The sequence below is a fragment of the Pocillopora damicornis genome, chromosome 11 (genome assembly GCF_964200805.1).
Source record: "Pocillopora damicornis chromosome 11, jaPocDami1.2, whole genome shotgun sequence".
Lineage (NCBI taxonomy): Eukaryota > Metazoa > Cnidaria > Anthozoa > Scleractinia > Pocilloporidae > Pocillopora > Pocillopora damicornis.
The window spans coordinates 16,963,060-16,987,153 of record NC_142680.1 but is presented as its reverse complement, the minus strand read 5'-3'; the positions used below and the strand labels follow the sequence as shown (position 1 = coordinate 16,987,153).

The 24,094-nt window shown below is 38.0% G+C and overlaps 3 protein-coding genes and 1 non-coding gene across 4 annotated transcripts; 2 read left to right on the top strand and 2 right to left on the bottom strand.

Annotated features, from left to right (window-relative positions):
* Positions 1-348: 348 nt before the first annotated feature.
* On the bottom strand, positions 349-15,808 carry LOC113668947 (uncharacterized). Its single transcript, XM_089187452.1, has 15 exons — positions 14,333-15,808; positions 13,348-13,662; positions 11,357-11,503; positions 11,013-11,267; positions 9,231-9,503; positions 8,650-8,811; positions 7,482-7,628; positions 6,731-6,891; positions 6,100-6,346; positions 5,244-5,654; positions 4,337-4,540; positions 3,691-4,018; positions 3,048-3,235; positions 1,661-2,143; positions 349-1,401 (listed from the first exon to the last, which is right to left on the bottom strand). Exons 1-15 carry the CDS (start codon positions 15,177-15,179, stop codon positions 950-952), a joined length of 4,620 nt encoding a protein of 1,539 aa, XP_089043578.1. The 5' UTR covers positions 15,180-15,808; the 3' UTR covers positions 349-949.
* LOC113668946 (coiled-coil domain-containing protein 130 homolog) lies at positions 15,537-22,839 on the top strand. The gene is made up of 9 exons (XM_089187454.1): positions 15,537-15,619; positions 15,692-15,745; positions 15,848-15,927; positions 17,344-17,399; positions 18,092-18,210; positions 19,205-19,289; positions 19,994-20,103; positions 20,538-20,736; positions 21,141-22,839. Exons 1-9 carry the CDS (start codon positions 15,617-15,619, stop codon positions 21,719-21,721), a joined length of 1,287 nt encoding a protein of 428 aa, XP_089043580.1. The 5' UTR covers positions 15,537-15,616; the 3' UTR covers positions 21,722-22,839.
* Positions 17,685-17,757, top strand: Trnat-ggu (transfer RNA threonine (anticodon GGU)). Its single transcript has one exon. It is a non-coding gene; the product is annotated as a tRNA-Thr (tRNA).
* LOC113668923 (allatostatin-A receptor-like) lies at positions 22,761-23,952 on the bottom strand. The gene has a single exon (XM_027184901.2). It carries the CDS (start codon positions 23,811-23,813, stop codon positions 22,884-22,886), a length of 930 nt encoding a protein of 309 aa, XP_027040702.2. The 5' UTR covers positions 23,814-23,952; the 3' UTR covers positions 22,761-22,883.
* Positions 23,953-24,094: the final 142 nt, after the last annotated feature.

Below are 24,094 nucleotides of genomic sequence, written 5' to 3'. Positions count from 1 at the left end.
GGGAAGAAGGGGGGGATACAAGTGGATGCGTGCTTTGATCGAGAAGTCATTTTGGTCCCTTAGCGAAAATTCTTGGACCCAACTCCGGACACACTTTGGACGAAATCCTGATCAACAGTCTTCACCACGGAGCATATCACAGTTAACGCATTTGCTATTAACATTGGGAACTGCCTACTAACTTTTAGATTTATAGAACAATGAGACATTTGTGGAAGATTCCGGCGGGCAAAAATCTGCAATACCTGTTATAAATTTTCCTCTCACATTGAAAATGCCTCTTCCATCGTTCTTGTCCCAACAGTCACTAGTTTTTCGTTTTGCTTACCACATGACTGACACAAGGAATCCGGGAAACATGAGTGTTTTTTTAATCGCATGTCAGATTACCACTATGATACATTTTTCACAAACTTACAAACCGACACGAGAAAGACATTCTAAAAGGTAAAAGAGGTCCAGCAAAAATACTTAACTTGCTTCGCATCATTTCAAAAAGCAATCGAATACTTCATAGATAGCTGCTGGGCCTTAACTTGAAACTGTACCTTTTTCTAAATAGCACAGCGATCAAAGGTCGGGCATGCGCGAGGGATTCAGTTTTGGCCGACCGCGCGCCAATTTCCCGCACAAAATTTCAAAGGAAAACAACCGCAGTTTTGCAAAATAAGCAAAGGATAATTGGAAAAGTTCACAGAAATCTGTAAAAAAAAAACTAAAATAGAGCAATGAAAAAACTCGAGATTTGCAAAGCATTCTGTTTTGAGCTTTACCGAAAAAGCTAGACGCTTTTAAAACACAGTGACCGAGGGCTTATGTGGCTGCTTGAAACTCGCGTGAGGCCGCTTGGTTTTGACAGCCTGAAAACACGCCGCCGAATCATTCCAAAGGCCGCACATGCGCAGACGTTTGACCGCTGTGTTATTCTAAATACACTTATATTGTCAGCCTACAGCCTTAAGTTTTCTTCGGCCAGTCCATGCAGCAGAGCCCCACTCATAACAAGAGACTCTTTGTTATTCGCATCCCCAAACAGGAACGACCGTTGCCCATAGTTACAACGGATTCGAGTGCAAGATATGTACGGAAAAAGATTTTCAATGACCATCGACGATGGTTTACTTGATGGGAAGTCGTAAAATTGTCCGGTTGCTACTCCATCTAAGGTAAACATGATCTGTCCCGTCGATAATATTACTGCACAGCCCACAACATCCGGGACCCTGAAACTTTGTTGTTCGTGCGGAGTGGGACTGGACGACTTGGGAAACTGAAGATGGCCGTCATGTACGTCACAATAAATTTTCTCCCTTGTTTCCACATTGATGAAACCCATTTGTTTGACTCGGCATGGAGCAAATTTCAGCTCTGCTTCGAAGTACAGACAAGGCACAATTGGCTCTGAGGAAGAAGAAAATCTCAGTGAAAATGTTAACAAGAAAAATCGAAGGAAAAAAGACACGACATGGTTTAAATATTCTATAGAAAAGGTCCACGATCTTCGTTTTTTTGCGATTCAGTCAGTGATCATATATCCTTAACAGTCCAATAAAAAAAATTGCGTCTCGCTACCGAGGATTAGATTTCATTACATAATCAGTCTTCCAGTGTGAGAGACAAAGAATAAGACAAATTCCATCGTGACTACGCATTTCCTTACCTATGAAAGACTCTCCTAGGGTTGCCACTTGTGGCCAGGAGCTCAGACGCGACCTTGTTTCAAAGTGCCTTCCAATAGAGTCTCTCAAAGGGCCTACGCTTAAATATGGAGTGCTGGTCACGTGTTTTTCTTCAAATGGAGGCTTTTCTTCACTCACTGTCTCGTCGCCAGTCGATACCACTTCAAACGGTGAAGGCTCAGGCTCGGATCCAGGAAAGAACACGTCATGCCCAGATACTTTGGGCGGAGAGCTTTGAGGCGTGGTGAAGACACCAGAGGGAGGTGTAACAAATGTTAAAGAGTGATTTGTGGGTTCAGGAGATAAGGCGAGAGAACATTCGCTCACAGAGGAAGTGTCCTGGTAGTCAAACAACACGTCTGAATCAGCCACGCTGTGTTCCAGAGAAAGAACGGATGGTTGTTCCTCCTTCATGGCAATACTAGAAGGCTCCTTATCACAAGTCTGAATCGACAGTGTTTGTGCTGAGAACAAAATGGAAAAATAAAATCATAAAACCTTTCACAACTGTCTATCTCAGCTTTCCTCATGTACCGGCTTTCTCCAAAATTGTCTTTCTCTTTCTTTCCGATCGATTCCCCTTTCTTCTGTCTCCCCTCCCTCCCCTCCACTCAATCTCCCTTTCTCTTTCCTTCTTACCATCTCCTTCCTCCCTCTCCATTTTTTTTCTTATCATAACTTCATCACTCACTTACCCCATAATAGTCTAATTATTCAAACTAGTCTTTGGTGCGCAAAACATCTTCCTTTTTAAGTATAGGTTGTCTCAAAAAAGTCTCGCACATTTGAAGATTTATGGTAGGCGTATTTATTAGTTTATCTTTATTTAAGTGCATGAAAATCTTTCAAATTATTACAAAATGACAACCTATTCAACCTTTTCTGCTCATTGTCTTCCCAAAAAGTTCATTTTCTAACACTTCTTGTGAATCAACACTTATCAACGGTTTAAAAAAGTGATCGCATTTTTCTTTGCCTTGTTATTACAACAATAACTACTTTCTTTGAATTGATCTTTTTATAACAACTGCGACAGAAAGGAAAAAAACCCTAAGGTTTGCCTACTATATAAGAAGAACACGTTTTTCAAGCGAAAGATGATATTATTTGGTGAATGACAAGCCATACTCGAAAAAAAAAAAAAAAAAAAAAAAACTCCGGGTGTACTCAATAGAAGTTGGACCCATGACCTTCCGATATAGTACTCCAGATGGTGTACAATTGAGCTATAGCAAGGAGCTAGGCCGTTAAACAAGGACCAGGGTGACAAACGTTCTGCATACTACAAGGAAAGAATACGAAATACCTCATTTATCCCTGCACAGTAAATACAATTGTTGGTGCATCACAAAGCTCATATGAGCATACCTGTATCGTCAGTCTTAGTTTCTGAGGCCTCAAGTTCTTGATCATCAATCACTTCCTCATCTTCCTCCACAATGCTTTCAAAGCTACCGCTGATTGGTGTCCAACACGACGATAGGCGCAGTGAAGCTTTCTTGACCAGGTTAGAGACCACGTGACTTACAGCTATGTACCCATCAGGCATTTCATACCTGTAATAGAACAAAAGATAGCTGTCACATCCGCTGCAAGGCAAGATGGTTAGCTATATCGAAGTAGATCCGAAGACTTTTCGTAAAACAGTCGTATCCCCTTCGTATGCCCGGCGAATCCATATGAATGCTACATGATAAAGGTCTCTCAGCCCTTTACGCCTTAAAATCAGTATGAATACTGTCCATATCATTCTCTATACATTTCCTAAGGATCTGACAAGGATAATTTTTTCAAAAACTTTTTGTTTTTGTTTTGTTTTGATTTGTTTTGTTTTAATTGGTGATCATTTCCTTTATTCTTGAGACCTTAATGCGTGATTCAGGGGTGTTATTGAAAAGAAAAATTAGATGCTAGTCGCCCCCTTCACAGCACCACAGTTTCTTTAGAAACTTGCCCCCTGTATTCATTTGTTTTACTGTATCAACAAATTTTTCTGTGTTGAAAGTCACACCTGAAGGGTTTGCCACCAAAGTTGAAGCAGCACTGCTGGTCCATGGCGATGGATGCCGCAGGATACCAATTAACCCCAGGGTTAAACCCCCTAAATGCCACACCCATATCTACCCCGTTCAACCAAAAGGACACCTCTCCATTCCAAGAGAACAAACAGCTCAAGACATCCCCGTAACTCCATTCCTTTCCATAGTCATTGTTCAGTTGTTCACTAGGGGGTCCACTCCATACTTTACACCGCGCACCATCGAATGCACAAGAGTTCTTGTCGTCACCAACCCCAACGCCTCGCTCGGGACCGTATCGGCATTCTTCGGTTTGCCAGCCTTAAGAGGGAGAATATTATTTTTGAAAATAAATCATCAATCAAATTAAGCAAGTAAGATTTCTCCACTGCAAAAAACAAAAAAAAACAAAAAAAAAAAACAAAACGAAAACAAAACAAAACAAAACGAAAACAAAACAAAACAAAACGAAAACAAAACAAAACAAAACGAAAACAAAACAAAACAAAAACCAGAACGACAATGAAGACAGAAACAAAACAAAACAAAACAAACAAAAACAAAAACAAAAACAAAAACAAAAACAAAACAAAAATAAAATGTTCGAGAGGCGAGGAAGAACGATACGAAAATACGTACCTATTTGCAGTATTCCTGTACACTTCAGGGTGACTTCATAGTACCAGCCAGCAGGGTAAGGTGGCACTGTAGACATCCCACGTCCCACACACAAGGTGGCATGCACGCTTTCAAAAGTCCAGTTTGGATTTGATGCCTCCAGACGGTCCGCGCTCAGTACAAGAGCCGAAGTCTTTGTCTGCTCGTCAAGCTCTACCACAAGTTCTGCACGACAAAAAAAACAACAACAAATAACAACAATAGTAGGTCCACGGACAGGAATAATGAGAACCTGAGGGCAGACTAATGCCCCATTCACACCAAAGCTTAAACATGTTTAAAAGTTGTTTTGTTAAACACAGTTTAATTTTTTTTTTCTTCTTAGAAACTATTTAACCGAATATTTTTGACTTGAATGTAGCACATTGGAAATGCAAGTTAGCAAGTACTTGAATCCAATGGAAAATCAAGTTTTTCAGTTCTCTGTTTATAATTTTCATTCAATGAAAACCAGTTTAACAAAACATGTTTTGCTGGTGTGAACGGGGTATAAGTTAATATGGGCGTTTAGGTCACGTGACGTTCAATTTTTGCCTGCTGCGCGTCAATTTCCCGCGTAAAATTTCAAAGAAGAAAAAAGAAACGACCACTGTCACGTTAAAAAAACGCAAAAAAAAGTGCACAAGAGTTTTAAAGAGGGAAAAAAGTAGGGACTCGGGAAACTCGAGACTTTCCGAACACGAAGCGTATTCTATCTAGTGCGGGTATCCTTTTGAATTAACATTTAGTCGTGAAATGTTTTATTTATTATAAGAGGTTGTTTGTGACTCCTGTAAGCAAAATTTGCTATGACTGCCCGAAAGCAAGTCATATAGCTATTACGTTCTTAGAAGTTTGACCGCGGTGTAGGTCTTCCATACGTTAATACCTGTGGTATACTTTCCCAGCATCGTCATGCAGCAGCATGAATTCAGTAACATTTCAGTAGCGAGTTCAATCTGTTGAATGGTCGATGAACCGCACGAGGCGGTCAAAAGTCGACACCATAAAATCCGCATAGTTCCAGCCTTAGAGAGGCGCCTACGAAACTCCTCCAGACTTGAAACCAAGTCGATGCAGTTGTAAAGCGTTATCACACTTAGGCCGGTAAGAGTGGAAAACGCTTCATCTAAGTCATCTTGAATTATCGCTTCTCCTGTCACGCTTTCTGTCAGGAGAGGCTTCGTGTTGGATTTTTTCTCAAACGTGCTATAAAACGGGGAACCGCTTTTTACAGAGGTTGGTTCGTCTGTGGAGGGGCCGTGAACCGGAGTTCTTAAGCCACTTGCTGTTAGTTTCACTGCAAACGAAAGAAAGCAAGTAAAGAAACCTCAATAATACCGTAAACTCCCCCTCAGGGTTTTAGGATGGCTTACAAACGGTGGGGGAGGGAGGGGGTAGGGTATATCCGAGGAAGCATATAATCGGAATAGAAAAAGCGCTTTGAAATGCTTTTTTGAAGATCATCCTTCCTCCCCTATTATTAAAATTCAAATGTTAAATTCGCAGCAGAGTTACAATCTCTCAACACAAGGGTCGCTTTATTCTGGAGGGAGAGGGGGGCTGCTCATAATCGATGTGTCTTTTTTTTTTTTTTTTTTTTGCATGGATAGAGGGGCCTTCAACAGGTGGAATGGAGGGGGGGGGGTGGTTTACGGCAGTAAGCATGTAAGGGCGTCATTTGTAACGAATGCAGGAAGCAGTTTTTATAGTAAGTAATACCTTTAAACACTCCGAAAACTAACCTTCTTCTGGTACACTGGAGAAGTTTCTTCCAGGAGAATTAATCACATGACTAACTGCGTTTTCCTCGACTGGCTGCTCAGTCTCGTTGTCACTGAAATCTTCTGCTTCAATTACCAATATATCTGTTTGCCCCATTCTTCCAGTTCTTGTTTTAAGCTGCTGTTTCAGCCTTTCGAGCTGAATAGAGTTGATCAGGGACAAAAGGCTAAGAACACAATCCAAGACATTGTATTCGGTGAATTTATCCTACAAGTTTGATAAAAAAAATGCTACAAATTAGAGACCTGAACATTCGTAGACGATTACAACAACGAATGAAAGATGCTCCAGATTGAAACACAGGGCGCGAGCGAACTTGCATCATTTAGGCATAAGCCCACCTCCGGGTCCCTGTCAACACGACAACTTAGGAGGAATAAGGCGGGGAGGGGAGGGTGGGAAACAAACGCGGGGGAGGGAAGGGTGGAAAGCAAACCCAGAGGTGAAACAGCAAATTTAGCAAAAGCACAAAACAATGCCACTGAAAACTCTCTTGAGGTGCCCGCATCGCATAGGTGAAACCGCTGCATTGGGTTGGTTTTAACCTTGCTTAAATTACAGTTAGCCTTAAGAAAGTCAAAAGAGCATTACATGGATCTCCTGGGAAATACTGATTGCAGTGATAATCTTCATTGCTCCAATGCAGTGGGCTATTAGCAATGGATTGGCCCTCAGATGATCAGCTGTCTTGTTTGCCATGCTATAAATCAACTGCACAATGTACTCCATAAAACCCTCCGAGTTGACCATCACTGAAGTAAAAGCAAAGAGTATACGCGTTAAAAAAAGGAAAAAAAAACTGAAATATATATATATATATATATATATATATATATATATATATATATATATATATATATATATATATATATATATAAATATGCATTAAATATAAATTCCTTCTCTTCTCTCATAAAAGAGACTCTTTTGGATTGTATGTGTATTTGTTTGTTTGTTGGTTTGCTTTTTTTCCCGAAATTGTGTTGGTAATGATTAATTGGTCACAGGAGTTTGAGTCGTCCAATTTTGTCTGTAATCACACTCGTGATTGACAAATCGGACTCATGCTTTGCGGTAGTCACTCATTTGATTACAAACCAAATTAGACTCCACTCTATCTAATTAACATTATTAATTGATAAAAAATTAAGCCTTTTTCGACTTCATTCATACCCATGGGTAATTTCAAACGCTGTAGGCTGTAGTATTTATCTTTTATATACTTTTTAGATCGCTAAGACAAACATTTATGATATATGATTTCTGTCGCACGCCTTTCCCTGAGGGAAACATAGTTTTACCTTGTGGATATATCATACAGTTTGAAGGGAACTCCACATACCTTCTTTATGATGATCATGTCTTGCAAGAACAGTTAGCAGCTCCAGTTCTGACACTTTGCTGATGGCGAGCGAAGCAGGCGTGCTCATCAAAAGATCGATCAGTGGTAACAAAATGTAACCTTGGACCTGTTCATTTGAATAGTAACCTAGAGAAGGAAACACATGGGTAATCCGTATTTTATTCAAAAGGTAGAAGGTAAGAAGTAGTAAAACTAACTGAGCCTACTGGCTTCAAATTCGGTTGTTTACTATTTTTTGGCTTACAAGAACATCTTAGATACTTACTTACTTACTTACTTACTTACTTACTTACTTACTTACTTACTTACTTACTTACTTACTTACTTACTTACTTACTTACTTACTTACTTACTTACTTACTTACTTACTTACTTACTTACTTACTTACTTACTTACTTACTTACTTACTTACTTACTTACTTACTTACTTACTTACTTACTTACTTACTTACTTACTTACTTACTTACTTACTTACTTACTTACTTACTTACTTACTTACTTACTTACTTACTTACTTACTTACTTACTTACTTACTTACTTACTTACTTACTTACTTACTTACTTACTTACTTACTTACTTACTTACTTACTTACATCTTCGGAGATGCTCGGAGCTAGTATCGGAAAGCTCTCAGACTTTACGTCAATTTGTCAAAATCTTCGACCGTCCCGGAGCATCTCGCGAGAGAGAATAACGCAGAGTAACTTTTTCGTGGTTAATGGTAAATCCCACTGATCGAAATGCGACTTTTCAGGTCGTCTGATGACTTAGGACTCTAACACTCTGGTTTTTACATTTCACAAGTGACGAAATCACACGTGGCATTTGTCTTCGGCTTCCGATTTGGTAGGTTTAATTCCAACCAGATCGTATCGCCAACGTTTGGGAAAACTAGCCTTTGTTTGTGTTTCATCACGACGAACAACCACAACCTCTTTGAACCGTTGATTCTTAAGAGTGATTGGCGTCTAACTTCTCCCTACATTATCACCCCTGAATCACGCATTAAGGTGACGAGAATGAAGGGAATGATCACCAACTACAGAAGCTCTTGATTTTTGAACAAATTCTCCCTGTTAGCACTTAAGGAAATTAATAGAGCACAGTACGGAGAATATGCTTTTTATAATTTTAAATTCTTACCTAAACTTAGCGTCGTGGACAGCTCAACAACATCAAAGCCTCGTTGAAGAGAAATCTGTACTGCTCCGTCTCTTCTTTTGTATCCACAAGATGTCCAAAGTTCGCCAGTCTTGAAATTATAATCTTCGATACCAATGTCTTTTAGACTCAATCTTGCCTTGTCTGAAGATGAGTGTAAAAACAACAACAACAAAAAACATTGAAAAACTTAGGTAGTCTTTATAAATTCACCCCGAGCTGGCATCTGGCTATGGGAGTCCGCGATCCGAAGATACGCAAAAATGAATTTTCCTGAACTAAAGAGCAATTATAAGATAATTTGATGTTGTCAAATGTGTTAATAATATAAATTGGCCACCGTAAAGATTTTCTAAGCTGACGTTTTACGCGTTCGCCCTTTACGGAGCAAATTTCGCCTTTCGCTCTTACGAAGGGCTAACGCTCGAAATATCGGCTTAGAGACCAATTTACGCGATTAACTCAGTTAATAACACCAAATTATCTTGATATGATTCCCCATCAATGCAGCACCACAGTTTCTTTAGAAACATACTCTTTTTATAAAAAAGCAATTTGCTTACCAGTCATATAATAGTCTGCCTCTCCTCGCACCGCTATGAAAACCAGTGTACCTATTGGTATCATATCAACAAACTCCACAAGGTGATCGCTGGCTTCCTTGTCGTGCCCAGTATCGAATGCTGCAGCCTCGGTGACGTTGAATGTCGTGAAGTCCATCACCACAATATTGATACCAGGTTTATTAGGACAATGTTCTTTGCCGTTGATTAAAATACTAACACGGTCGCCGTTTTTGTACCCAAGCGACTTGATGCACACTGGGATTTCTGTGTCTAATAGAAGACATAATAAAACATAATTTTTATAGTGATCCGCACAGAATGAATATCAGCAGAGCTCGCAGCGCGCGCAACGTAGCCCCAAACCAAGCCGAGAAAATTTGGCTTATCGTGACACTATTCGACTGATCGTGTCTACAATAGGCTACTTTTACCTTTCTGCATCAAACAACTGAGCTAATTATTCATCAATCTGATTAAGTATTTTATTCTTCTATAAGACGCTGATTTTAGCAGTATTTAACCAATTAGCTCCCAAGATCTCATTAGAAATTCTCCTTACTGTCAGCCATACAGTTATTGTGATGTTAGTTTAAAGAATTTGGTATTGAATCAACCTATAATCCCCTAATTGATATTTGTCTTAGTTCTCATCACTTATCTGGTCAATATTGTATTGATATTTTAAGGAGAAATTCTGTCTTGGTCACCCATGGGAGTTAAATGGTTAAAAGATTACAAATTGGTTTCATGTTGCTGTACATCTGTTTAGTTATAGATCACATGTGGTAAGAGCCAAAAAAAAAAAGGTGCAGGTGGCCCAACCTCAAATCAAGACACTAGAAACCAACACCAGAAACTAGCATCCAAAATCCGACACTAGAGTCTAAAATCGGACATCCATGTCTAAAATCGAACCCTGGTGTCTATAATTGAATATTAGTGACAAAAATTGGACCCTTGTGTCTAAAATCAGATAGTTGCTTCTAAAATTAGACACCTGTGTCCAGTATGAGACACTAAAGTTGAAAACCAGACTTAAGGGTCAAAACTTGGACACTGGTTTCTTAAATTGGACAGTAGCTTCTAAAATTGAACACTAGTATTTGAAATCTTACTCTAGTGTCCAAAATTGGACACCAGTGTCAAAAACCAGACACCAGTGTCTAAAATCAAACACTAAGGTCTGAATACAGACAATGGTGACCTAAATCGGACACAAGTATCCAAAATCGGACACTGTTGCCTAAAATCAGCCACAATGGTCTAAAATCAGACACCATTAGACGGTAGTCTCTATTTAGACAGTAGTGTTAATTCATTTGCGTTTATCGTTCACGCTAGAATGCATGAAAACACAAATGAAAAGACAGTGAGTGAAGAACTTTTTCCATCAACATTTTCAAAAACCTGTTTTATTTTCCACAAAAAGAAAAGGAGCATTTTGAAAACCCTGTTATTTCAATATAAGCATTTTTTGAAGCTGTTTTGGAAAGTCTTCATTTCCCACAGCATTTTCTGTCATTTTAGTATAAATGATGGAGAAAAACACGTGAATAATTTTGTATTTACAAATCATATGTGCAGTCAGGCTTTAGTCCTGGATATTGCTTGGACCACAAACATTGAAAGTGTCATGTGGGTAAATAAATTTAAAAAAATTATTTCTGTTGCAAATTTATGCCTCAAGATTTTTTCTACTTTCAAATGTGACCAAAATGATCACAGTATGGAGTGCTATTCATGTAATTAGCCATTTATAATCCAATCCATTCCACTCACCAAGAAATCCCAACATGACAAGAGTCTTGGCTGCATGAGCAGAACACTGTGGGTGATCACTGTCCCCAATGGCTAACTCCATTAGAGACTTTAATCCTCCCAGCATAATGATTTCTTTCTTGACGCCGTCAGATGTCATGGCCATGTTCAACAGTAGAGCTGATGCCCAGAATTGCAGTTCGGTATCTGCTGACTCTGAGTAAGCCAGCACAGCTTTCAGGCAGCCATCTTCAAGTACTCTGCTTTGTAAATTTTCTGGATAGTAATAATATGATGATGATAAATGAGTATTTAACATTTTAAAACCTAAAAAACTAATCGTGTGAGACTTCAAGCAAACTTACCAATAGTGCAAAAGAGACCAAGGAGTTCTGCTACCATACGAATCAAGATGTTATCTTGCCTGCAGGCCAGCGGGACCAGAGCCTTGATCACATCAGTAGCCATGGACAGCACTCTCAGAGCTGCAGCACGATTTGCAGCTGGATTCCCTACAAGCAAAAGACAATCATTGTGTCAAAAGATTGATCTTTGTAAATAGAATAAGGGAGATGGTACATTAGTGTTTTTGAGCTGGGTAAAGATATAGAGAAAGATATTTTTCATCTTGTCACAAGCATGAAACAAAGCAAAAATTTTGAGTCCTCACGAGGCATTGAACCTCAGACCTTCGGTTCTTATTTGTTCAATTTGAAAGGAGAATCTGGCAGTGTGTCGCAAATGAAACAAGACCCTTTTTTTTTAGATTTAAAGTACCCCCTAAATTCAAAGCATCACATGGTGACATTTCTATCCTCGCAGTATACTGAAAGGGTGTTATCATGGACCAAATAAAACTAGCAGCCTAGCCTGCTGTTAGTCTCCTACAGCTCTATGGTAAAAAATTGTGAGTCCTCATGAGGAATTGAACCTCAGACCTTCAGATTCTGCACTCTGATGCTCTGACACTGAGCCATAGAGACTCTATGGTGTGCAAAGCCCATTTTGAAGTTCATATATGGCACGTGTCCTGCATACTGCTAGGATCAGCGATTTTGATAGCATCATGTTTGTAAATAGAATAAAGAAGATGGTGAGTTTTTTAGCTCAGTAAAGAAATAGAGAAAGATGTTTTTCATGTGACAAAGGAAAAATTCTCAGATTCTATGCTCTGATGCTCTGCTGCTGAGCCACAGAGACTCTTTGGTGAGCGAGGTCTGACTATGAAGTTCATGAAAGACAGACACATAATATCATATACCCTTGTGACAAGATGAAAAACATCTTTCTCTATTTCTTTACCAAGCTGAAAAACTCACCATCCTCAGTGTTCTCCCTTATTTTAAGCATGGCAGGTAAAATAAATTTTCAAACCAGTAAAGCAACCCTTTTACCTGTTGAATTTCCAATTTTAAACAGTAATAAGAGGTACTACAGGCGGTAAATGTTACTGGTTACTGCCTGAAAAGGAGAACACTGCATCCTTGTTATTCTATCTTTCTCTAAGATTGATCTTGTTTTCATTTTTCAATTGGCCTTAATTACGGGTACAGTTACCTTGGAAATTTACCCAGCACCACCCCCGAAACTCCCTTCCAAGGAGGGGAGTAGTGACTCTGATTCAAAAGGAAAATATTTCCCAAAACAGAATTCAAAACAATTTCTTTATGAAAACAAGGAAGTGACAAAGATTCATGAAATACTGGTGAAAAACAGGCTTGGGGGTGAATTATTTTTAAATGGATGACATACAGTAATAATTATTGTGCACAAGAGCAATCCAAAGTCCCCTAATGCTCTAAATAAATAGTAGGTAACAGGACTGAGTGGAATCAAATTCAGTCCATAATCATAAAGTGATGTCCAATTTGTCAGTTACAAGCAAAATTACATACTGACAAAATTGGATGACACGAAGTCCTGCTACAAAGTAATCGTAACTGTCACAATTTTCAAAAGATAAAAAAAATAATTATCCAGTAGAGACAATGCCTAAAGTAAAAAACTCCTCAATTCTGGAAATTTCTTAGGATAAGTGGTCATTGCAATGGTTCTTGTGGTCAATTCTGTGATCAGTGGATTTAGCTGAGTGGACGTAGTATGATTGGCTGTTTCAACTGTGCGATTACACGTGTTTGATTACAACAATTGACTGATTACACTTTCTGATTACAACTGTACAGAATAATTAGTAAAAAATAAAGCAGCTAAGTACCAATCACATTTGAGGAAATTGTAATTGACTCATTTTTAATAAAGGATGTAACAAGGCCACATATGACCAGGAAAAAAAAAAATTTAAAAAAGTCAAAAATTAAAAAATTATATAAAGAATGAGTTCCTATATAGCACTGACCTTCAGAAAGAACCAAGTCATGAAGCAGAACCACTGACCAGTGGACAATGTCTGTGTCACCTGATGCAAGACAAACTGGTAGCCGTGCCACAAGTGAGTTGCAGTGAAGCACACTGTTCCTGAAGGATTTGCTTCCAACGCACAAGAAACTGAGAAGACGCAGAATTAGTCTCTGTAAAGTTGCTTCACTTGAGCATAAAACATTCTGCAAAGATTTGACAATGTTTGGAGTGGCACAGATTTCTGCTTTGTAAAGGTCTTGAATAGCAAACTGATGCAAAAGTCCAGCTGCCCAGTAAACAAGGTCACCATCATCTATGCAAAAATTTAAATTGATTCAAGAGAAATAAGGCCACTAATGGTCAACCTTTTGATTGCCAAACAATTAATGTCACCTGTCCTTGCTGTATACATTATAATTCCTATAGTTTTAGCTTTAGAATTTTTTTTTTTTTGTCAAACAATATTCCCTAGTTCAGATTTCTATCACTTCATATAAGGGCTTTTCATTAACCAATGTACTAGCTGGAGAAAAGTGAAATGAAAAAGGATGGAAATTCCAGGGGAGGAAATAGCTCACCCCATCAAAATTTAGCAAGAGAATTATGAGTAATTGGCCAGAAAAATGTATGATTTCTGATACCTGACAAACAACTGGCATCAACTTATAAATGCATCAGTATCACTGAGGATAATTTTTCCAACAGTCAACAGCTTGACTTTTTGATCATTTCTTTTATTCGCATTACCTTAATGTTTCAATCAAGAGTAAAACTGTAAGGAGAAATTAGGTATGATTTTCTTTTAATGTATTTTTGATATAGATTCTTATATCTCAGTGATCTGGAAGAAAAGTTTAATTCCCAATCCAGCCCAACTCATGTGTAGTTTTCCCTGTATTTAAATATTGCCTAATACTTGTAAGTACAGGTCTTAAGTGCAATTTCATCTGTCTGTATATAGAGAAATCATAGTTTACGTGTACCTGCTCTGAGGGACACTACCGCCGTCCTAAAGACATCATATTTAGCCATCTCCTTAAGATGTGCAATCTCACTTTCCGTAGTATTGTTCACAAACATCACCATGGTGTGCAGACATGTTTTCATGAGTATAAAGTCTCCTTGGTTTCTCACAAGCATCGCCGAGACAGCTGGTATAACACCGTTGGCTAACAGTTCAGGTCGCAACGAGTCACAGGACGCCAGCTGATGAACAATGAACAAGCTCCATCGCATAACCTCTTTACTTCTCCCCTCCGAAATCAGCTGTAAAACAACAGCGAAAATGGACGAATTTGACTGAGCCAGACGAAGTTTACTCGCCTCTTCATCGTAAATTAAATGAAATAACGATTCCGACGCACATCTTTGCAAACGCAAGTCATAGCCTCCCATCTCGACTAGCCTTCTATAGCCAACTTGCACCGACTGAACGAGGGAGTGAGAGAGCGATTCAAGTACTTTGTGCTCAATCAATTTTTCTCTTTCGTTGCGTTCCGAGTTCTTTACTAGCATAGCCAGAGCAACAACTGCCTTCAAAACTTGAAATTCGTCATCACTGAAGCAGGCATTCACGATAAAATCTAAATTTTTGTTCTTCATTGCTTTATCCAGCACAACTTGTTCGGCGCTCTTCCTCAGTGAGTAATTGGAAGAGCGTACGAGAATTTCCAGATCCTCTAATTTAATATTATCTTCCAGATGGGACAGTGGCTTACGCGTACATTTTTCCCTGATAAATTTTCGTAATTCAGCGATACAGAAAGCCGTCCCTAAGCCTGAAAGTAGGCCAGCTGCCAGCCAAAGAGCTCTCCTGTTGTCAAAGGCCATTGCCAAATGTACTAAAGCGAGATCAAAGCTCCTAATAATTTAATTGTCGGCAAAGTTGAGAAAGCTTTGACAGTTGCCGCCATATTTCGAAAACAGTACATCATTAACCTCGGTTCCGTTTTTGGCTAAGGAGCTTTTAAAAGTGCTTCATGTATACGTCAAGATTGAGATAAGTCAAGCCAACTGTATCTATGATTAGACATAAATTGGAAAATTTACATCTGAAATACTAAAATTATAAAGTTATGCGTTTAGTTATGAAATACTATAGGTTTTGGTCAAAAGAAAAGGTAACATGTTATTTTAGAGACAGATTATGCCGCGTATCTCAACAGTCGCTTCGGCATAAGGATCCGCTGACCTTAAATCGACTTGTCAACGTTTCGTTGTCGATTTCGTTACAATAATTTGGTACTCAAGTCCAGCACCGTTCGAAAATGGTAAATATTCATTTACAAATCCTTAATCTAACTTAACAGTTATTTTCATATGGTTCTACTTAACATCTATAGGGAGAAAGAAAAGCTGTTAATAAGTATTACCCTCCAGATTGGACTCCACAACAGGTAAATACTAAACTTTCCTCTTCTGCTTTACATTATGACTGTATCCAACAAAATTGTATGTACAGTGTATCTTAAACTGTTCGATCTCCGTCTCTTTATCAGGGCTCCCTTGACAGATACCATGGACAACACCCGTTACGTGAACGAGCTCGAAAGCTTGGCCAAGGAATTCTCATTATTAGGTAAATACTAACCAGAAAATTAACAATTATTATTATTTTTTTTTAATGCAAATCGCAAAATACCTCTCTTTTTACGATGGATCCTGTTAGCACTGTCTCTTCCATAAATTTTCAATGTATTATGATTGTATAGTGGTATGGCCATCGAAGAAAACTTGGAGAGACTTTAATTAACCGTTTAACCCCAAGAGTGACTAGCATCTAATTTCTCCTTACAATATCACCACTGAATCACACATTAATGTCATGAGAATAAAGGAAATGATCACCAACTAAAGAAACTCTTGATTGTTCGACAAATTCTCCTAGTTAGCACCTTAGTAAATGTACAAAGAACAGTATGGAGAATATGAACTCTGATGTTAGGGTGTAAAGGTTTCATACAGCATCTACTTCTCCCTTTGTCTCCCAAGGAAAACAGAGGCAATTTGAAAGGAGAATTTGGCAGCGTGTCACAAATGCAACAAGACCCTTTTTTTTTTTTTTTTTTGATTTAAAGTACCCCTTAAATTGAAAGCATCACATAGTGACATTTCTATCCTCGCAGTATACTGAAAGGGTGTTATCATGGACCTAATAAAACTAGCAGCCTAGCCTGCTGTTAGTCTCCTACAGCTCTATGGTAAAAAATTGTGAGTCCTCATGAGGAATTGAACCTCAGACCTTCAGATTCTGCACTCTGATGCTCTGACACTGAGCCATAGAGACTCTACAGTGTGCGAAGCCCATTCTGAAGGTTATATATGGCAAGTGTCCTGCATACTGCTAGGATCAGGGATGTTGATAGCATCATGTTTGTAAATAGAATAAGGAAGATGGTAAGTTTTTGAGCTCAGTAAAGAAATAGAGAAAGATGTTTTTCGTGTGACAAAGAAAAAGTCTGAGTTTCCTTAAAGAATCCAACCTCAGCAGAACCCCTGAAACTCCCTTCCAGGGAGGGGAGTAGTGACTCTGATTCAAGAGGATGTTAGGTGATGAAGCCTAGCCTGCTGTTAGTCTCCTACAGCTCTATGGTAAAGCATCTGAAGTATTAACCCTTTACACCTTAACATCAGAATGCATATTCTCAATATCGTTCTCTATACATTTCCAAAGAGGCTGACAAGGAGAATTTGTGTAACAATCAAGAGCTGCTGTAGCTGGTGATCACCTCTTCTATTCTCATGACTTTCCTGTTTGTTTTAGGAATGATATTGTAAGGAGAAATTAGATGCTAGTAACTCTTAGGGGCTAATTAGGGTTAATAGAAATATCATGTAGGTTCTACTCCCATTGGGAGAACTGTCACTCAACTGCATTCATTGAAGAATAGCATCTTTCTCTAACTCCTTTAAATGTATGCTGCTTCTGATGTTATTCTTGATAACTTCTCTTAAATTGTTAGATTTATTAAAAATCTGTTCCTTGCTCTCTTAGATTTGAGATGCCATACAACATATGGTGTGGAGGATGTGGAAATCATATTGGAATGGGTACAGTATGCCTACATTATAATAGTTATTAGAAAACATTTTCAAAATTAGTGTTACACACTTACAGTTTTCAGCTGTCAAAAACTATATTTTAACTTTAGCACACAGCATCAAACCTGAGAACCACCAACTAATTGTTATTGTTGCAGTTCAGTTTTCTCACACCTGATTGGACTTTTTCCTTATAACACAATATGAAAGTAACAATTATTCATGAAAGTGGAGGTGGATATGATGAATAGACGGGTTTATTTAGAACCACCATCATGACCACAGCTCCCAGTTGGCTTGTTAGCTCAGTTGGTAGAGCGCTGCACGGGTATTGCAGAGGTCATGGGTTCAAATCCCATACAGGCCTGAATTTTTTTCAGGCCTTATTTTCACTACTGCCTAAGTAGTGCACATCACTGCGAGGATCACTTTCATTCAAGAAATTAAACTCTTGATACATGATTTTGTCTCAGTGGCTGCTCAGAATTGAATGGTTCATGCTATTCAGGGTGAAAAGCACTCTTCACTTGTACTTTATATACTAACCTTTGATAAATATTTCTTGTGGTCAGAGTTTTCTAAGGTCCAAATATATTTTTTTTCCTTTGCAAGCATGAAAAGGGTAGTAAAGAATTACCAAAATCGCTTTTGACAGCTATCTATTTCAATGTGGCTTAGCCATTTTATTGGCTCTCCTGTAGGTGTGAGGTACAATGCAGAAAAGAAAAAAGTTGGTAACTACTACACAACACCCATCTACAGATTTCGCATGAAATGTCACCTTTGTGATAATCACTTCGAAATAGAAACTGATCCAAAGGTAGGGAAATGAAAATGATACAGTCCCTGTTTACCTTTAACCCTTTAACTAACATCTGATCGCCAGTTCTCCCCTCTAGCTACTACACATTTTCATGTAAAATTGATTAATTTTGCAAATTTGATGTTCAATCAAGGTAATAAATTGTACATGAGTTTGAGTTTTCTCATTACCTGTTTACATATAATGTATTGGATATTATAGGGAGAAGTCACATGGTAATCACTTCTAGGAGTCAAAGGGTCAGGTGGTAGAAACCACAAACTGTCTGGACATCCAGGGGCTGGTTATTTTAACAAAGTATAGCTGCCTTAGTTTAACAATACCGTGTTCTAAGCTATCTTCAATTTAGCAAAACCTTTATCTGAACATTTATGTTTCTGATCAGTGTCAAGAGTGGCAAAAGCTAACAGTGCAAGGACTTTTTTTTTTAATTGGCTCAACCCTCTTATAAAGAATCACTGAGACCTACTGCTTGCGTAAAACCATGGTTTGGTTTAGACCTGGTGTAAATATCAAGCCCTAAGTCTGTATAGTGTATTTTTTTTTAAGCAATGGGAAAACTTTAAGTATGCGAGAAGATTTTACAATTAAAGTAACTACAATCCTCCTCAATGAAGTAACTTCATTCTGGAGATCTGCTCTTTAAGTTAAAGTTGAAAATAATTTTCCTGTGATGATCTAAAGTACACAGAAATTTACAACAAATTTAATGAGGAAGTTTGCCGAGGATTTATCTTTGCAAATTTTTTTAACTTACTATATCTCCAGGTAAGGTTATGATGAAACATTCTAGTGGCCAATTTGGCGACTAATTTTCAGGATTTGGTCGCCAAAGTAAAAAATTTAGTCGCATTGGCGCCTGTATTAGGCGCAATTTCATGCCCTGCTATTATTGAAAAAAAAGTTAAGCCAACTGAAAAATAAATTTAAAACTTTGTGCGATTGTTCTAATTGTTTCATCAATTTGATTATTTTTGTGTCTCTTAAAAAGAACTGTGATTATGTTATTGTGAGTGGAGCCAGAAGGAAAGAAGAAAGATGGGAACCATCAGCTACAGAAACTGTTGAACTAACAGGTAATCAAGACTAGAAATAACAAATTTAAACCCTTTTACTCACTAGATCACATTGTTAATTCTCTCCTTTAGCTATTACATATTTCCTTGTAAGTAACTTACAAGAATTTGTTGTTAGTTCAAGATAAAAACTTAAACCTGATGAGTTTGAGTATTCTCACTACCTGTTTCCTGGATTCTGTATGGATATTATGGGGAGAAGTTACATGTAAATTTGATATTTCAAGGGGGGGGGGGGTGAGGGTTACATACATGTGATGGTATAATTAATCTGAACTTCTTCATGCTTGGCTGATCTTTTCAAAACATTATTCTTCCCATGCACTTGTGTAAGTTGTTAGACTTTGTGCAGTGAAAGCAGGCTATTTTTAAGGAGCAATACAGCAACAGTCAATTTGGTTTGCCTACCAAAAGTGAGAGTTCTTTTAGCATTATTCCCCACACACCCATGTAGAGGTTGATGGACTTTGCATAGTGAAAGCTGGCTGTTGTTAAGGGGCAGTACAGCAACAACCAATTTTAAGTGGCCTGTCTCTTACCAGTAAGGGTTTTAAAAAAACACATTGATCTATTTTCTGTCATTGTTCATCTCATCATTCATTCATTTCATTTTGTTTTACAACGATTTTCATTGCATCTCGTCAAATTTTTACATCATTTTATGTCATTTTATTTCATTTAATTCCTTTATTTTATTATCTTAGACAAGGAGGATGTCAAGAAAATGGCCGTTGATGCAATGTTTAAACTGGAACATGGTGTTCAAGATCAACAAAAGTCTAAGAAAGCTTTGCCCACATTAGCACAGCTTAAGGTAAAATGGCCTGACAGCTCAGAGCAGAGAAAAGTGGAACTTATAATTATGCTTCAATTTAATAAGCTTGAGCGTGAAAAGGAATGTAATAAGTTCCACTCTGCAGATGGCTTCTTAACCCCTTAACACCCTGGCATCAATATGCATATTCTCCCATCTGTTCTCCGTAAATTTTCTAAGATGCTGTCAAGGGCTTCTTTAGCTGGTGATTTTTTCCATTATTCTCATGACCTTGATGTGGGATTTAGGGGTGATATGGTTAGGAGAAATTAGATGCTAGTCACTCTTAGTGATCAAAGGGTAAAAGGGGGGGTGGGTGGTGGGTGGTGGGGGCATTGCCAGGTAAGGCAGAAACAGAAATCTACCCCTATCCCTTCTTCAATTTAGGAAATAACTATTGAAGACGTTTTGGAAACATTTTTAACCTCTTCCAGGAAGTTCAGTCTGTATGGGATGATGACTACGCTGCTAATCAACTTCTCAGAAAGAAATTTCGTGAGCAGAAACAGGATTTGATTGCTGTAGCTATGAAAGACAAAGAGTTGCAAAAGAGAGGAGCGCTGGATGTGAATCTTTTGCCAGAAAGAGAAGAAGACATCGAACTTGCGCATAAAATAAGATATCATGGAAAAGGTGTGAAATGACGGAAATTTTGACTTTTTGAGTTTGAGTTTGAAAGGTCATGTTTCTGAGTATATTGAAGGTCGAATCAGGCTCGAAACCTCTGTTTTAAAAAGGAAGTCGTGTGTTTATTTTTTCCAAGGCATCTTTTAAAAGTATTTTGAAGACTCTTTGGAACTTCAATATTCCATTTGTGTTGCCACTGAAGGACAAAAAGCGCAGATATTATATTGGTGATTAAAGGAATTTGATATAGTTTGTTAGTTTCTGCGTCTAGTTTTTTCTTGCAATCATAATGATTTTCAACTGCGTAACACGAACTTGCAAGTCGGGCTCTTATTGTTTGATTATTAAAGGAGTAGTAACAGTAGATTCATTTCATTTTTCAGAATCAATGTAATTTTGTCTTCTTCCAGGTTTTGATGGCCATCGCCGTAAGCGTCGTTCCGAAATCAACGACAGGCCGTTATTTGATACACAGGGAAAATTAGAGGAAAAAAGACAAAAAATTACTCAACTCCTCGGAAAACGGAGACAACTCAAGGTTAATTCTTTTTCAACACCTCCCAAGTCGAAGAATGAACTTACCATCCAGGGGACGTTGGGTGTTAAAGTTCGACGGACCAGGCTCAGTAATATCGAGAGCTCAGACAATAGCACTAATAAGGACCCTTCGATTGATGACCTCTCAAATAGTCCCACTGTGAATCAAACAGTGGTTTCTTCTGAGCTAGGATCACAGAGAGACCCTGAGTTAGCTGTAAATGTATCATCTGAGACAGAACTTCCTGTAACAAGTCTCCCGGATGTGACGTCACAAAGTGTCTCTTTAAAACAAACACAGAATTGCCTCGCAAATCAACCAAAACAAGAGGAAACTCACGGCACACCTGATGGAAGCACTGAAGATTCAGCGCTAATTAGTAGTTCTTCCATTAGCTCCTTAGTTTGCTGTGATTACGCCGACTCTAGCGACGCTTCGGATGATCATACATGATTAGATACCGAAATAGTGGAATCAGTTGAGTATCGTTTGAGTAATGCATAGATTGTGTCTGGCTTGAATGATACAATTAAAAAACAGCTGTCCCAGAGAATGAAAGTGCACCGGGCTAATCAAAACTTTTTCGCCTTAAATAAAGAAATTTGGTTTCTCCTCCAATTTTCTCCTTTTCTGAAAACAAAACAAAGCAAAATCAAAGCTGAGAAGTATTCGAGCGTCAGCGACCCATTTACTTCTGCTAGCAATCTTTACTACGACTCCACAACTCATGATGCAGAGAGCGTAGGATATTTTTGCAAATCGAGTAACCTATAACTCGTTTTCTGTACTAGACTTATCTACGAGTTAAAAATGGCGCGCGAGGAGCAAAGGCGTCTAAATGTATACGTTACTTCTGGACAAATAAAAAACCAATCAGAGTAGAAAGTAACACATGTGGCTACATTTTGATTTGCATTTTTATCGCGTTCGTTAATTATTTTGTTTTGTCTCAATAGGGTTTTGTTTTAATCGGTTTGCTTTAAATGAGTTTGTCTATGTTTGTTATGTGGGTTTCTAGCAATATTTAAAGATTATTTGTGGAAGAAGGCTGGTTTCGTATCGCGAGACTTTATTTACAGTTGATGCCGTATACAAATGTTCTATACTTTACTGACGTGGAATCAACTAATTTTGAATGCGGTCAGTTCTGAAAACTTGATATTTTTCATCTATTTGTGAAACAATAATTGCATGTGGAATTTTTTATTACAAATGTTTCATACAGTACAGACGTTGAATTAGCTAATTGTAAATCCGGTCGGTGCTGACAACTTTATATTTTTAATCTATTTACGAGACAATAATAGCAAGTGAAATATTTAATTGAAATGCTTTTATTATTACTGGTTAAAGAGCTGCAATTTTGAATGTTCGTTGAGGGTTTCAAGACATATTTCATACCCACAATTTTTAATTTCTGGAACAATTGTACCAAGAGAATAATAATTCGCTTCATTCAACTTAATCCTTACTAGTAATTATGGCCTCTCACTCGAGTCTAAATCTGAAATTTAATATTTGTATATGTTGAAGATTAAATTTACAACACAGTAAAAAGTAATAACGAAAAATATCCTGTACCTTTAATGTTCATTTTAAGATTTACACCGAACATTCAAACTGATTTACAGTGGATCATTTTTCCGACCCCTTTTCGAAACAATCGACTCTGAATTGAATATAGAATAGGATTAACACTAGCGCTGATTAATACCAAACTAAACATGATAAGAAACATTCTGTCGTTAATTTCGTGAACGGCACCGATTAAAAGAGAACCTTGGAGAACCGCCCATGGTAACCAAAATATGTTAAAAGCAACGATAACACTGAAGACGACTTTTGTAATACGTTTCCGCGATTTAGTCAATATTTGTCCTTCTTCGCGACGCACCGGGCGCCAGCAACGGCACCACAGATGTTTGATGACTTCCAATGAAGTTCGCAGAATAATCGCCATTGGTATAACGTAAGAAGCTATGAGATCAATAAAAGCAATAACTTTAAAACTGTCTGTATCCACAAGAAACTTAAAGCAAAGCGGCGCAATCGATTTTCCTTCAAATCTGTTCGGAATTTTGGCCATAATAAACACCATTGGAAGACAACATACCACAGCTACCAACCAAATAAGTAGAAGGAGAATTCGTATTTTCGTCTTTATTGAAGCTCCTCTGTGCTTCCAAGGATGAACTATTGCATAAAATCTGTCCGTTGAGATAGCAGCTAGAGTAAGAACAGAAATTTTCGTGGTTAAATCAATGCTTACAACAGTTACCTTGCAAGCAATGCCCTCGAAGTCAGATTGTGTACGATCTCCGTCACTGAAATAAAGATTTCGAATTTTCCCCGCGTAGAAGAGAGCCACAAACAGCAAGCATGACAAGTCAGATATGGCTAAATTGAGGAGAAGATAGTTGAATGAAGTCCTCAGTTTTTTGTTTGTGATAATCAGGCAGCAGACGATGAGATTTCCAGTCGATCCTGCCAATATTATAACTGGCGTAACAAAATCAAAAGCTTTTAAATCGGCGTTCATCGACATTCCCACCGCGCCGTATAGATCCACAGGGAATAGTATTCGTAAGGCGAAAACAGAGTGTTGAATATAAATATGATAAACTGAAGTTTTTACACAGAGCTCATCTGGGTTTTACGAAGAAAAACCACATAAGAAAATCTTTGGTAAACACCGATTGTACAGTGGTACACAAGTTTACAAATTATATTCAGAGGTTTTCATTTAATTAACATGTGGACGATAACTTTATTTTTAAATTCCATTAAAAAAGCCTCCAATTAAAAGGGAAATTGAAGAATGTTGGG